The following is a 16,796-nucleotide window of genomic DNA, read 5'->3' as shown; positions in this document are numbered from 1 at the left end:
CATGACAATCTGAGATTAAATAATTACATTTTAAATTTTTTTTTTTTTTTTTTTTACACGAAATGCCCTTTTTTGTTTTTCCACACGGCCACAATTACAGGCCATCATTATTATTTTTTTCACATGTATGAATGATTGAGGACATTATTTTATGACTAATACAGATCTCTAGGTTACATTTGTGGCCAGTGAGAAGAAAAAATAAGAGCTTATGACCCTGATGAACAGAAAATTACAGATTTTTTTAAATAAGTTTTTATTTTTTACATTAAATGGAATAGAACCAAAATGTTTGACAGCTGTTGTTATTTTCATATGTACATTAAAACCAACACCTATATAATACGCTAAATCTGCATTCTTGAAAAAAACTACATGCTAACATGGAAGTTGTTATTGATATTTATTTATGAAACCACCATTATCAAATTAGGTCATTCTAAGCATTTTTTCTCATTTTTATTTTCTTCTTTTTAAGATGCAGAGCTTTGTAATATATATGTCTTCTTCATTTTATGTAAATATTTCTTCGTTTTAAAATGTTTACAGATTAACTGGAGTTTAGTTGCTGTTTTTAGACAATAAGAAAAATGTAAACAATGGTTCTCTTATAAATGTGTACATTATGCACTGATAAAATTGGATTGACACCCTATGTCACAAACCCCTAGGAAACCACGCATACATTACGATGAAATATATAAATTCTTTAATTTTATGTTAGTTTGGTGTGCAAACACTTGCTTTCTGTTTGGCACAGCAGTGCAATGTCACCAAAGACACTACTTCAGCTTAATTGCATTTTTGAAAGATTAACTACTTGTTGACATGACAGGACTCCGATAAGTTTTTATTAATGATCTGCTATACTCTGAACTAAATTATGTGACCAATCATGTTCTTCTGGTGTGCAATGTTTTATTTAGGCTCCAAATAGCTCCCTCATCCATTTATGATCAAATAAAACTGCTGACTTACACAGATGAATGAACATCATGACTAATGAAGGAGACAAAAGTTTGTTCATATACTGTACATGGTGCACTGAGAAAAATGCACTGCCATATAGATCACAAACCACATACATTGACTACATTACTGATCAGCAATACCTTCAAGTATGTGCGCGCAGTATTGGTGGCTGGAAAAAAACTGGTGGTGTGTTTAAGCTTATTATTCTGAAAACCCAAACTGTCAGACTAGAGTTACATCCACCAAACTTGGATCAGACCTTTGGACTGTATTGACCTACAGTAATAAGCTTTGTTTTTTTAATATAACATAATGGAAAATAAATAGGATTCAATAACATATCATTTGACCGTTTAAATATAAATATTTAAATAAACAATACATTTATTTTTGCTTTGTACCCTACAAGACATCAGCAGCACCCTAAAAACAACCCAGAACACTCACTAAACTGGATAGCAACACCCTATCAACCACTAGGACACACAAGCAGCCACTCCATCTATCTGTAAAGTTTTAGAATTATTAATCAAATTAATCACTTGACTTGTTTTCAGCCAGGTGAAGTGTTGGCATCGTCACACCACGTGTCAGGTCGGGAACAGGGACAGATTAAAGAGCCCCTGACAGATTCACACACACACAAACCACGTGAACGAGCACAAGGTGCAGATCTCTCGAAAGCACACTGATCCTTTAAGCGAATTAAACCAGTACAGACCTGTGTGTATTTCTGAGCAAGCGTGAGTAGGTGGTGTTGGATGTAGATGTAAAAAGCTGCTGAAGACAGAATCATTCGTTGTCATTAAAATAAGAATATCACGTATTTGCATTTTATTAATACAACTAATAACAAAAATAATGTGTTAATATGACCATTTAATTTTCCTCATCAGAGCATTTAGAAAACCTAAATAAAATAGCCTACTTATACTTCCGTTAGGTTTATGGTTGCAGAATGTGCGTTATTCCAGATGACAAAAAAAGCAGATGAATGAAGACGTCATAATACACTCCAAACTCGGAGAAGCGCAATGCAGTCATAATATAACGCAGGTGTGCGCATATCCAAAAGTCATTACATATAGCAGGTGCACCGCTGCCAATGACAGAATATAAAGTTTACTAAGATGTAAGTTACATACCTTTCTGTTTAACCTTTCGAAATATCCTCAAAGTTTTTCTACATCACAACCTCATTTGATGCATGTGAATGTCGTTGCTGGTTCAGCGAATGCAATCAGGACAGGAGTGTGGTGATGAATCTCGTGGTGACCAATCGGCGTTCACACGTCTTGGTAATTTAGTTATTAGCCTTTTTTCGCGGAGTGATTACCGATCGTGTATTTCCGTAACGTTCCGAACGCAACCGAAAGACTCATCGTATGTTTCCGTAACATTACCGAAATTGGACAACTTCTTCTTCTTGGCTTATTATTTAAAAGACATCCACCAGAGGGTGATATTGTATAACCTTTTTCCTTTTTTTTTTTTTTTAATCCTTTCACTATTATTCCGGTCGTAAACCGAAAAATGTACTTGATGTATTATAGTATAATCTCAAATAAGACATTAATATTTAATTTATTTAAATTCAAATGTAATTTACTTAAATGCAATTTACTTAAATTTAAATGACCCTAAACATTTCTCTTAGCTCTGTATTAATAAAAGAAAAACAAACTTTACACTTTAAATACTCTACTACAGCCTTAGCTATACTTTTAAAAACAGATGTAAAACTTAAAATACAAAACTTTATTGAAAACAGAAAGGACAAAAAATGTGTACAGATGAAAAAAAATGCTGTTATGCACGTGAGAAAGTACTGTACTGTACCACTTGAAATGTTTTCAAACAAAATATTTTACAGGAGTAAATAAACGGAACAGAACTTACTTGCCGTCCATAACAACAGACATCTTGCATAGACATTTGATTAGTTAGAGATAAAAGCAGCAATTATTGTTTTAAATAGCGTGCAAATCACAATTTTCAAAACGAATCAAATGCAATGAGACAGTGAGACATCTAGAACTAAATGAACAGAATCCTTGCATATTTGCATATTTACATAGTGCACCATTGGCAAGGTTTTGTTTCTTTCCAAACTCGACTGAATATGAAATTAAATATACTACAGTTGAATATCAAACATCTTTGTGATTTAAAATTCCATTTCTTCTTTTTCAGAGGCAGTCAGCTGTTAAAAAAAGAGAATATTCTGTAATGATCTGCATATTTAAATGAGTGAGTGATGTGAAATGTGGCCAAGAATGGTGCCATACTCAGAATTTGTTCACTACATCCAAGTGCAGTAGTGCACACACACAGTAGTGAGTAGTGAACACACACACTGAAGCGTGAACAGACATTTTTACTGCGGCACCGGGGGAGCAGTTAGGGGTATGGTACCTTGCTCAAGGGTCTCACTTCCGTCGTGGTCATTCACTCCCCCCCCCCCCCCCCACCCCCCCACCCCCCCACCTACAATCCCTGCCAGTACCGAGACTCGAACTCAGAGTCTCTAACCATTAGGACACAACTGCCCAACTAAATACCTTGTTTCTGGGAACAATTCTGGGACACCTCGAAACAAAACAGTTTATGATTTCTGACTTGAAAACAAGCAGTGCCCCACTGTTACATCTTTACAGACAATAAAAACACACAACTCATTTACAGTCATACACAAGGAAATGGATTGCATAGATGCCAATGCAGGTGCAAATTACTCGGTAGAAGAGGATTGTCCAAAGTACATTTCCTCCAACAAACACATGCACCGCTGTAATCAGCTGACCTTGAAGTTAGCACTCACAGCCGCACCCAACAAACAACAGAACAACAATATTTTTATGCTTTATGGGATTGTACAGGCCATATGAAGTCACTCACTTTAAAAAAGCAGTTGTTTCTGGTGAAAGAACAAGCTCCAGGTAATGGAAAGACTTTGGAAGGACCGGTTTTGGAATCTTGGAGTTTTCCAACCATCTTTAGGGCTCAGGTTAATCCTAAGAACTGGGTGAAACCATGGTTACGGCAGTTTCGGGCAACTTTGGTCCCACAGTCATTTGAAGGCTTTGTCAGTTAAATGTAAAAGTGTTTAACAAGGAGAGCAGGTGTGGTGGTTTAATGGAGCTCATTATTACTGACGGCGGTCGTAGATCTTAACCATTCGTTTAATATGGAAAACCTTGTGGCGCAGTTTGCGACATTGGTGCTTCTTGTTTTGATAATCTGCCATCTAAACAGGGAATAAGGAAAAGAAAGCCTTATATTAGCATCAAAAAAGCAGAGCATCTATTACTATGAACATGAGTCAAATGTTTAGTCATACTTCAGTTTTATCACCATGACTCACCCGTTTTTGGTCTTTGAGACGATTATATTCCTCTGCTACAGCCTGTAATGTGAGATAAAAAAGAAAGTCAACAACAGGGAGGTGAAGTAGTCATCTTAAAATGTTTCAGTCCCTCACCTGGTACTTGGGCGAGCCTTCTTCAAGTGTGTCCAGCTCTCTGCTGAGTTTGTTTATCTTATCGTTGATGTCATCCATTTCGGCACACAGTTTCTTATAGGTCCTGAGGTCTGAGTCAAACTCTTTCTTATACTCATGTCGCTGGGCATCAGATGTGATCTCTGGGTATAGACTGATTGGAAATGAAACACAAAGCAGTTGTTGTGATGTTACTTTCTGTGATTAATATGGTCATGCAAATTAGAAAGTGTTGACAATCCAAAATTTGCTTGGTTTGAAAATGGCCACCATTCATATAATTTCAATAAAGTGAAAAAAGTGAAAATAATACCATTCGTCAAAAAAAAAAAAAAATCACTAATTCAACCGTTTGCCTTAATTTTGCAAACATGAAAAGTTTTGCTAATTTCTCTAATGTGAAATACTACAATTCGCCAAGAAATTTTCTAATATGAGATACAACCATTTGCAGAAGTTTCAGTAATGTGAGAAAGTACCATTTTCCCAGACATTTGCTAAAGTAAAATACAACCATTTGCAGAAATTTTGCTGATATAATAAATACTATAGTTCGCAGAAATTTAACTTTTGCGAAATACTACCATTTACCAAAAAATTCACTTATGTGAAATACTTCCATATGCCAAATTTTTGCTAATGTAAAATGCCACTATTTGGAGTAATTCCTAATATAAAAATACGTACCAGCATTCACTGAAATTCTGCTAATGTGACCATGCCTTAACTCTTTATTAAGGTAATTTTTGTTAGGTGTATTGTGTTAGCATGTGGACATGCCTACCAGAGATGATTACTATACTAACACTGAGCCTGAACCACAACAAATCCTCACCGTGTCCATAGATCTTCAAAATCATTGGCAGTCTCTCCTCCTGTTGTGTACTCGGTTTCGTACTGGGACTCATCCAGCTCGGGGTTCCTCCTGCGTCTCTTGCCCCTGGAGGTGGACGGTTTGAGGATGGTGTCCGTCTGGCCGGAGGGGCTGGAGCTCACTTCTCCAGACGGGGATGTGGAGAGATATGGGCGGCTAAAAGAGTGCTCAGGGTAACTGTGGGTGGAAAAATTGTTACTACTTTTTTCAAAAAGAGAAATGGTTTAATATGGAAGTTTATTTCTGCCACTAAAAAAAAAAAAAAAAACGAATTGCAAGTTTCTATCTCACAGTTCAGACTTTTTTCTCACCATTGTGAGTTTATGTCTAACAATTAAATACAAACACTTTTTTTTTGTTCTAAGAATTTGGAGTTTACATCTCGGAATACTATTTTTTTCTGTCATTTTGGTATCTTAGAACTCTATGAAAAAAAATCTGAATTGTGGGACGTACACTCAGAAAAAAAAATCGCAATATACTTTTTCTTGCAATTTTGATTTCATATATCACAATTCAGAAAAAAAAAATCTGAATTATGAGATATAACCTGGGATTTTATATTATTTTATTCCATGGTGGAAATAAACTTCTATGGGTTGAAGACTGTGACGTTATTGTAGGAAAATAATGAAGTGAATGAGAAAATGATTATTAGAAGTAATTTTTGTGAGGACGCCTTAGAAGTTCCTAATGCTTTTCTGGCTGAGATGATATTAAGGCTACTAAACTCTGTTCTTAAACATAGCATTGAAAGAAATAAGAGTAAATGTAATTAGCTCATGGATTTCAAATGTTGCTCTATCACATTTCACTGTGCTAATAAGCAATATGTTTTCTTCATTGTCCTTCACTGTGATGTTTTTGTGTTTTCCAATATACATATTAGGTCAAATGAAAGAATACTCTTTTTTCTTTCTTAAATGAAAAAAAAAATTGTAGCCAATCATCTTTTACATAGAGGCATTGCCTGTGTTTTTAAATGAAAAGTGTTGGTCAGCATAAGAGACCCCAAACTAGATCAGTAGTGTACAGTATTTAAAACTGGAAAATAGTTTCAAATGACTTGTTAAGGCCTTAAGCAATAAAGCAGGGACATGCAATATTTGCTTGAACGTTTCCAGCTATCCCAGGGTTGGATCACTCACTCACCCGATAACTTTGTGGGACTCAGAGCTAAAGACACTGCCAGTCTTTAGGGGGATGGAGCCGACACTGGGGGCCGAAACCAGAACAGGAGCCATCTTCTCTGAAAACACCATGGATGCCTCCTGCACGCTCTGTCCATCCTGTACATGGTTGACCTGAAAAAACAACAACTGTTTAGTACAAAGTCTGCAAACTTTGATTCATATCTGAACGGAGAGCATGACGAGCAAAACATCAGGAAGCAACATATTTTAGATAATGACAGGCGAAAAGGCATCACAGACAATAAAGCAAGTTAGTGAGAAGAACTAAAAGCAGATTACAGATATTTTAACATGATTTTGAAACGGTTTCTTTTGCTTGATGAACAGTGGCATCTTTAATCAGGAGTTATCTCATTATTGAATCATTTCAATAACTCCCTCAGGTCTGTTTATAATTTTAGCAAAAATATTTTGCTTCAACTTCATAGTTTTTCATGATCTGTGATCTTTGGACAAAAACTGTTCTTTATTGCTGCCAAGCCTTGAGGAAACGTTTGTATTGCATTGATTGATATACAATGCATTTATATGCAGTAATAATAAATTAAATGTGAAATAAATGTGTAATCTTAATGGCTTCACACTCTTTATCACTCAACAATCTGTTTTTCTGCAGGTGCTGTATTTAAACATACAATACCATTCAAAAGGTTGGGTCGGTAAGATTTTAAAAAGCTCACCACATTTGATGAAAAATGCTGTTGAAACCAATATTGTAAAATATTATTCTTATAATTATATATTGATATTATTATTCTGTTTTAATAGATTTCAAAATGCAATTTATTCCTGTAATGAAAAAGCTTAATTTTCAGTCTGCAATGTCACATGACCCTTCAGAAATCATTCTAATATGCTGTTTTGGTGCTTGAACATTTCTTATTATTATCAGTATTAAAAAGCATTTAATACTTGTGTGGAAAGATATGCGATAGGATTCTTTGGCAAACAGAAAGTTTAAAATATCATTGAATTTTGTATTTTGTCACATACATTTCTTTAAAAACGTTTGATCAGCAGTGTAAATCTGAAAAATAAGATGTTAAAAATCTGTTTGGAAAAGTGACTTAACATAACAGATAAGTTTTACTTATAAAAGCTTACGCCTGACTGTAAGGATGTTATGTATATTACTATAGTGCACAAACAATACACTACTGACAACATCATAAATCTGTCTTGATCGCAGACTTTTGAAATTGCATTGTATACATTATACCAACACAGAAACCATTTTAGATCCATTGTTCAGACTTTATTTTCCTTCTGCTGCTGTACAGGAAAGACCGTAGGGAATGAGAAGCAAAAGTAGTCTTGCTCTTCCTGTCGAAGTTTGATTTCAGAAGATGTTCTCAGCATGTAAGTCAGTGTTTTGTGACAAACACATACTGCCAATAGTTTATATTTCTAGCACAATATATGACTTATAATCCTTTTCTTCTAAAGCAAAAAAGTGTAAGAAGGAGTGGCTATAAAACCACATATACAAGTAAAAACCATAAGGAAAACAATTCTGAGCAGTACAATGCTGAAACAATGAAGTCAGGTGTGTGTGTCAGCGGAATTATTTGTTTTGTTCTGAAGGGGTTTTGTGTGAAGGTATGTGTGTGTGTGTGTGTGTGTGTGTGTGTGTGTGTGTGTGTGTGTGTTTGTGTGTGTTAGGAGGGAGGACGCAGCAGGAAAGAGGGTGGAGGAGCGTTTCCCTGCAGCTGGGGAGAAGGGGAAAAGCAACTGTGTACAAGAGCCCAAATCATCCAGGAATTCCAGCCATGCTTTCCCTGCATGAGCTACTGCCACCGTTGATCCGTGATCACGCTACATACTGTAAGCATGGAAAGAATGCTTGAGAACACAGAAAAGAGGGACGTTTCAGACTCGTGACCTCCTTTTGCACCAGAAAAATGTGAAGGAGAGATAGAAAGGCAAGGAGAGAAAGGAACTTAAAGGGATGGTTAGGGACGCTGTCAGAGCTCATTGATTTACTGAAAGCACCAGGGCAGAGAAAGGCAGACCAGTCTCATGATGGTAGTAATTATGTTTCCAAAGGACTTAATCCAAAATCAAACCGCACCCCAACAGAGCCTTCACCACCAGCTATGGGATCATTAACCACCTGTAGACCCAGATGAAAGATTTACTAGAGGTCGCTCATTTTAAGCTCAGGATTTTCAGTTTAAAGCTTATTTTTAATTATCGACTGTGTCTCAGACATTTCTTCTAAAATTCCGAGAATTAAAAAGAGAAACAACTTTAACACATCAAGAGTATAGAGCTATAGAGTTATGATTGCTTTTGGAAAAAAATTCATGTTTGAGTCGACCTTTGATTGCAAACTTTGGAATCTTAGTAAACTTGAGCAGCGTTTCATCTCTCACATATACAATACATATTTGGCATGTACCCAAAACATATTTTAAGATCTAAATGTGTTTTCCTGTCCTTTTAAGTCAATTATTGAAATAAATAACTCTTTAAATATACATATAATAATCAGTAATATACCAAGCCGTGGTCACACTTACATCTGTCTCAGCCATTGAAAAATACTTCTAATAAATATGTTTATACCTAAACATTTAATTTATTCTTTGAACTGTAAAAAAATAATAATAATAATGCTGATTCAAGTATGTTTTCTAACTGTCTTGGTATTACAAACGTTTAGTCATTCATAGTCATCCATCCAAGGAGTTAAAAGCCACTTGACTTGTTCAGTTTGGTTAATGATCAATCACAGCGAAACTAGGCTGGCTGTTAACAAACAGACCGTATCAGCAACATATTCAACCTTTTGACTGAATTATCACAGGCCACTGAAACTTTTATAGGATATAGGACTTTAAAACACACCTTCAAACCACTAAACAAAAGACTAGATTGACTATAACAAACTATTTAGAAGAATCAAACTGCTTGTCCCATGGACAACTGCTGGGATGCTAGATCCTATATATATAACTTCGACAATTAAATGTATGGGCATTTCCCCTGAAAAGTACTTGGATGCTGTTTGCTGTAGAGACAAACAATAAGTGGTAATATAGAAACTCACCCAATCCTCCACATCTCTGCCCTCGGTTCCTCCCATTAGTGGTCGATCCCAGTAGATGTTTGGTTTCCCGTAGTGCCAGATTTTACTTCTGGTCCTATAGGAGAAGAAGGCCGCCACAGCCAGTGCCACCACAACCATGAACCCACAAACCATTGCAACTGCCTGGGAATGACAAAATTGTAGTATTAAGTCCAGTGCATAAATAATTATCAGAATCAGTAATGGCTTTATTGCCAGGTATGTTTACACATACGATGACAGAATGACAGTGACAAGACAAAAAAAATAAAATACACAATATACAAAGCACACAATACACGGTATTCATGTGTACAGGTGTGTTATGTACAAATGCAACGAAATGTAAAAAGTGGTATGTGTGTTAAATAAATAAATAGTAGTGTTGTGTAATGAGTATTACACGTTTATTGCCAAGTTACCTGTTCATGAGATGGATTGCTTGAGGGAAGAAACTATACTCATGCTTGGCCGTTCTGGTGCTAAGATTATCATGTATGCATACATAAATTATGCAGTCATAGCCTTATGGTTAGAGAGTCAGACTTGCAACCCAAAGGTTGTGGGTTTGAGTCTCAGTACTGGCAGGTAGCAGCAGGTGGGAGGAGTGAATGTACAGCCCCTCAATAACACGACTGAGGCGAGAGCCTTGAGCAAGGCACCGAACCCTCAGCTGCTCCCAGAAGCCACAACAAAAATGGCTGCCCACTGCTCTGTGTTCACTAATCACAATACATGTGATTTATATACATGTGACGTCACTTTAAATTATTTATCATACTTAACTAAACTGATTTAGTGGTGCGCTGATTAACGCTTATATGTGACTAAACACATAAACTCTATGTTCATCGAAATTGATCACATCTCTTCACAGGACTTGGATTAAACCACTCAAATCAAATAGATTTCTTTTACAATGTTTTTGAAAATCTTAATGAAAAAATGCACTTCCTGTAAGGATTTACACAATGGGGGAGTTGAAATTATGGTCTGTGGCAATCCTTGGATTGTTAACTATAAAGAAAAACTCAAATGAAATGTAGTGTCTAAAGACATTATGAAACATCCTGTAACTTTAAATGGTACCTCTTGAGGGTCCACGTAACAGTAGTGGTACAAGTACTGGTTATAGATGGGAAAGCTGCCCCCCATTCCTGTCACACTGCTGCCATAGAGGTTCTGACACATCATAAGCATGGGGTTGTAGTATGAGCTGGTGGAGCTTTGGGCCATAGGGTTCACTCCTACAATGTACACAATGTTTATAATGCCCTGAATCACTGCCATTATACAACAGACAACAAGCACCGCCAGGTAGAACTTCCTGCTGCGGAACGTTTTGGTTTTGGAAAAGCTGGCTGCAAAGAACCCCAAAGCGATGATGAAGTTTATGGCGGCAACGGCAATCATGCTGGTCTTGGCCGAGTAAGGAGTCGGGTAAGAATTGTAGTAGCCTCCATATCCAGATCCACTTCCATATCCATATCCACTTCCGTATCCATACCCACTGCCATATCCATATCCACTTCCACTTCCGTATCCAGGATAGCCGGAATGTCCAGATCCATAACCTAATCCATACTGCATGTCCCAAACCAGAGTCGAGGCCACACAGGCGAAGATTCCCAGACAGAGGATTATAACGGTTGCTACCATAATCTTCACAATTCCCGGAGGGGAAAACCATTTGTAGAAATGCTGTGGTACCTCCTCACCCACATAGTAAGATCCTGGAGCTGGAGGGTAGGGATCAAATTCACTCCGTGGGTCTTGGAAGCTCCCAGGTGGTCCAAAGCCATTGGAAGGTGGGGTGTACATGGGGGGACCATCGTAGGGATGTTTCTCAAACATCTCTCAAAGACATCCAGTGACCTGCTAAAAAAAAGCACATGAATGTATAAACATGAATATCATCACCCAGGTGCTACAGTCATATAGAAAATGTTATAGGTTCCTCATTTACTGTTTAAGACCAGCTAAATTTTTCTTTAATATATATATATTAAATATATTTCTTTATATATATATATATATAATAGCATTCCAGTCTAACTATTTCAGTCTAAGATACACAATAGCTTTATGTAAGAAACAGATCAAAATTTAAGTAATTATTAACTGGGGGGGGGGGGGGGACTGCCTTAATTATTAAATAAAAAAATGTATTAAATACTTTTATTTAAAAAATAAATAAATAATGAAATTAAATTAAAAAAGTGACTTTTACATAAATTATATGAATTTTCACATATACCGTCAGTAAGATTTGTAATGTTTTCAAAATAAGTTTCTTATGCTCCCCAAGACTGCATTTATTTGATCAAAACTAGAGAAAACACTGCATTTCTTTTTATGATACCATGATACCTTTTTTCAGAATTCTTTGAAGAATAGAATAGATTCTTTGAAATAGATTTTTTTTTTGTAACATTCTAAATGTCTTTACTGTCACTTTTGCCCATAAACAGGATCTGCAATGGAATATTATACATAAATAATCATAAGCATAAATAAATACAAAAAATAAATGTATTTGTTTGAAGGTTGACATACAATCCTTGTGTATCCTGGAAAATATAACAAACAGCATACAGGCTGGGAACAAGACGAGTGTGAGTAAATAATGACAGAATTTTCATTCATGGATGAACTATACCTTTAAATGTCTTAAGCCAGCACATTAGCAGTGACATCAATTAATACACGGGCCAAAATGATGTTACCTGAAACCAAAAGCCTGAAATAACTGTGCTATTGATCAGTGTGAGGTAACAACAGAGAGTATAGTGGAGACATCAGCACCATGGATCAGAGTCTGTCCACACAAAGCCGCTGTTTACAGGCCCGACCGTGGGAGTTAAACTCAATCTCAATCATTTGTCCGGCATTGACTTCAACATGCACAGATTTACATTCTGCCCAAATGGCCAGGTTGTTTGTTTAATTTCAGATTATATGCTCCAGGGTTGAGGTCCCAAACAGGGAAAAACAAGACAGAATAGGCATAAAAAAGTACTCAACAAAAATATGTTATAAAATATGTCAAACACTACTGGAGGTAATATGTTGGTTACATTTCAATGTTAGCTGTCCTTTTATGTTACTGTGAATGCACATTTGTAATAAAATACAGAACAATCCATTGATGGAATTTTTGTTTTGGCATAAAAAACAGGTGTGTCTTTCTGACACACTGCTCAAAATTTGTAGTTTTTAAAAAAGTTTGAAAGTTATGCTATATCTTCTCATTATTTGTAAATGTCATATGAAAGTCCCTGTATTGAAGTTGTTTAACAAGTTTACCGTCTTCAATGAAATATAATAAGTAAAATAATAAAAAATTAAATATATTATGAAATATTCTAAATAATTCAGAATTTATGTCTTTATGCTCAAAATTGCAATGTCATGATTTACAGTTTTCAATGAAATATAATATTTAAAATAATAAAAAATATAATATATATAAAAAAAAAAAAAAATATATATATATATATATATATATATATATATATATATATATATTAATTTACATTTATAATGTCTTATGTCTGCAATTGTAATGTCTTCAATAAAATATAATATTCAAAATTCAATAAAAAAAAAATCTCAATATCTACAGCAGCATGCAAAACCACAGCAACAGAAGAATGCATGCTACACTTTCAGTCCCTGGCCCAGGCCTAGATAAAGCCATCTATCTGTTTACTGTGTGTTCACCTACTGCCCGGCCTCCCCCAACTTCTCTCCTTTGTTATAGCAAAAAGTCAAGGCTGCACTCTGTCTGTGCATGGTCACCATGGTAATAAAGGCCTGAGGTAAAAAAACAAAAACAAAAAAAAAAAACAGGCTTGGATAGAAAAACACAAGAGCTTCACTGTCTGGACCACTCCGGAGAGGGGGTGCCTACGTAGGCAGATACAATTATAGTGATCAGGTGTCCTCAAGAGAATCCTTTCTTATTTACCAACACAGCACAGTTTTGATTTAATTTATTATTAATTAATGTAGAAGTACCATGGTAAAATCTTGGCATCACATCATAACACAATGGTACTTTAATATGTACCACGGTAGATCGAGGCATTTCAAAGAATGCTACCATGCATGACTGAAAACGTCGTATTATTGCAACATGAAACTCTTTATACTGTATAAGTAAAGATTAACATAGTAAGAAACATTGGATTTCCATGGTATTTGTCCAAAAAGTATTGTACTGTCTTAATATTATGCACAAAAGTAATATGGTATTTTTGAAGCAGATGATGAAGTATAAACTCCAGAGACACTAAACAAAGTGGGTTAGCTTGGAGCCAAGATCACAAAAGCAGTTATTATCTACTTTCCATATCTTAGTAAAACTGCTACATGTGTCTATTACACACTAAAATTTGTTTTAGTCAATAGTTTCTTTTCTTTCTTTTTTGTGAGACAACAACATATTTTTTATTAATAGGCTGAAAAGCATTAGTAGCAACAATATATATTACCTTTTTGAATCTGTCTTCCCCTGAAGATATGAAGTTTTATTAATATCAATATTATTTTCTCAGATTTGTCTTCTTTGTCTTCAAATAAAAATGTTCAGTTCGAGTTAAAAAAATAAATAAAAATGAAGCAGGTGAGAGTAAAGGTGTTGGCAGTTTCTGTAAATCTGAGTAATGTTAGTCCACCTGCTCCTACATGCAGTGAAACACATCTGCACGAGTCTCTCTCTATCAGATGATTCTCCAGTGCTCTTGACCCCCCTCAAAAAGATGTGGGCGGAAATTCGTGACGGCTGTGAAAGTAAACTTCCTTCAGAACAAGACGTTTACTCGATCTAATCTAGAAACGTGACTCGTCCGCATTCCGCAGTTCCACAGTCGATCCAGGTTTTATCCCATTTTATCCCGCAGAGGGCGGGGCATTTCTGTCATTCATTGTTTTAGCGTGTCTCCATCTTATTATAGTGGATAAAATATTAACTTCCAACAGGTGTAATTTTTTATCACATGGTCTATAACGTTATAATGGTCATTTGAAAAGAAAAGAAAAAAACAACAACAGCCATTTAATTTATGAAGAAATATTCTGGGTTATTTATTTCAATAGCTAGTTTTTTGTTGTTTGCAATCCATCACACCCTACAAGAAGTGACAACATCTGTGATGGGAAAATCAAAATAATAATAATGATAATGATAATAATAATAATAATAATAATAATAATAATAATAATAATAATGATAATAATAAATAAATAAATAAAATTCGGCAAGTGAATCAGTTATGTGTGTATTTAATTATTTATGAACACTAGAACATTTTATATAAATATCAAATTCAATCTCTCAATCATGATTAACTAATTTAGCTCTGTATTTCCACACTGTTCGACGATACGATAATTTAATTGTCACTGTATAAATAATCAGGTTATAAAAAATAAAAAATTATCGGTGTTAGAGAGTGGTTTTTAGTGTTGAGAGATAAGCAGGTTGTAAAATGCTGATTAGCCTTAGTTCGTACATTTTTAAGCGCAATATTTGCATAGCGCTGTTAAATAGCGCCGTCCTGCGTGGAATCAAAGAATGTCATGGGAATAAAACGAGGTGAGAGGGATGGGGCAAGTTTTCTTGCGAGACCTATGAAATAAACTGCAACATATAATATCTCTTTGGTTGAGGTTATTTATAATTAAGATGACCACTGTAATACAAATAGTAATATAACAAACTTCATTCAATTGGTCTATGTACCCCCCCACCCCCAAAAAAAGGTAAATAATAAAATAATTACACAAGGCCAGACTTTTGATAAGTCGAAACAAATAGCATTGTAAATTTATAGGAAAAATGTTCAACATGGCCATCTATGGCTCTCTTGCTATAGGCCTTATTTTTAATAGTGAAAATCAGAATGACATCATGGGCCAGGTGCATAAAAACAGCCAACTGTATCTTAGGAACTAGCTTTATCAACCAGTAATAAGATAGGGTTATCCTACCTACCTATCCTATCTACCTTTTTGTAACTAACTTTAAAAAGTTATGACTAGTTATAATATATATATATATATATATATATATATATATATATAATTAAGACTAGTCTAAATAGTTGATATATCCGGCCACAGATCTAACTGAATCAAACTTTCAGATCTGTGAAAGAAAAAAAAAATTAGGCAAGAATATTAAAAAATTCATACCCCCCATTCTTTATTCTCATAAAAATCTTGACATTCTTTTTTGTAGATCTGTTTGTTTTACCCTTTATAGACAAAAAGCTCTTATTTAGTCCACTCCATTTTTTACTTTTTAGTAATAAAGTAATAAATAATTGATCAATCCATTAATTCACATCACTTCAGGGGGGGACAAACCTGCATGAAAAATGTGCCAGATTTGTTTGTTTTGGTTCTTAAATATTAATAAATACTCAGAGCAAAGATAGTGGACCTGAGAGGAATGTTAAGTGGACACATGCATGGGGAAATGCAGAAAGTATATATATATGGAAATGGAACTTCCCCACATCAGAGCACTTGTGGTAAAACAAATTTGTGACAGAAAATTTTTAGTGTACAACAGCTTTCTGACTGAGAAAGTTTATAATTTTTTATTTTTTTTTTACAGAATGTGCGAACAGATGGAGGTTGAACCAACTGATTGAACTAAACTGTAAATGTGTCTGAAAGTGCTTCATCAGCTTTTTCCAAATTATTAAAAATGAAAGGAAAAAGAAGCAGAGAAAAATATTGAAACTTTCAGTGTTTGAGCAATTTTTTTGAAACAATAAATAAATCACATCATCAGACAGTGATTTCAGAGGAAAGTATTTTAAAGTTCTTCTTCTTCTTTTAAGATTTATCTGTAATTTCTTAATAGTATTATGCCACTAGGCAGAGCCTGCGTGATTGTACAATCATTTGAGAAAGTGATCTTCATTCTGAATGAAGATAAATGTGTAATATTTAAAATTTAACTGTATTTTGATCACATTCATGCGTGACACTGAAGCACTTTGTAGCACTGAAGTCAATTACTAAAACAAGACATAATACAAGAATTTCAATGAGGGTGAGATGAGACACATTTGTCAAGATCACAGCAGCCACTGCTTTGAACTGACTGAATACATCAACTTTCACAAATGCATATGTAAGAGATAGCCTAATGTAGGCTACAGTTAGCGGGTC

At 35.0% G+C, this 16,796-nt stretch overlaps 1 protein-coding gene across 2 annotated transcripts; it reads right to left on the bottom strand.

Annotated features, from left to right (window-relative positions):
* Window positions 1–3,456: 3,456 nt before the first annotated feature.
* On the bottom strand, window positions 3,457–14,444 carry LOC132114810 (occludin-like). 2 transcript variants are annotated; one of them, XM_059523145.1, is made up of 8 exons: window positions 14,105–14,444; window positions 10,698–11,486; window positions 9,591–9,752; window positions 6,498–6,649; window positions 5,307–5,522; window positions 4,454–4,625; window positions 4,337–4,378; window positions 3,457–4,219 (listed from the first exon to the last, which is right to left on the bottom strand). In XM_059523145.1, the coding sequence occupies exons 2-8, from the start codon at window positions 11,460–11,462 to the stop codon at window positions 4,121–4,123; spliced, it is 1,608 nt and encodes a 535-aa protein (XP_059379128.1). In that variant the 5' UTR covers window positions 11,463–11,486; window positions 14,105–14,444; the 3' UTR covers window positions 3,457–4,120. The 2 variants fall into 2 exon arrangements, with proteins under 2 accessions (XP_059379128.1, XP_059379129.1); XM_059523146.1 differs by having other exon boundaries at window positions 10,698–11,483.
* Between the last annotated feature and the right edge of the window lie 2,352 nt (window positions 14,445–16,796).

Source organism: Carassius carassius, chromosome 34 (assembly GCF_963082965.1).
Source record: "Carassius carassius chromosome 34, fCarCar2.1, whole genome shotgun sequence".
Taxonomy (NCBI): Eukaryota; Metazoa; Chordata; class Actinopteri; order Cypriniformes; family Cyprinidae; genus Carassius; species Carassius carassius.
The sequence above is the reverse complement of the archived record's forward strand: the minus strand, read 5'-3'. Positions and strand labels throughout refer to the sequence as shown.

Excerpts from the sequence above, each read along its gene's own strand:
- LOC132114810 (XM_059523145.1), bottom strand. The coding sequence starts at position 11,462 with ATGTTTGAGAAACATCCCTACGATGGTCCCCCCATGTACACCCCACCT. Across the intron at positions 4,626-5,306 it reads TTTGAAGATCTATGGACACG|TCTATACCCAGAGATCACAT; the intron begins GTGAGGATTTGT and ends ATTTCCAATCAG. Across the intron at positions 4,220-4,336 it reads GTCTCAAAGACCAAAAACGG|ATGGCAGATTATCAAAACAA; the intron begins GTGAGTCATGGT and ends TTCCCTGTTTAG.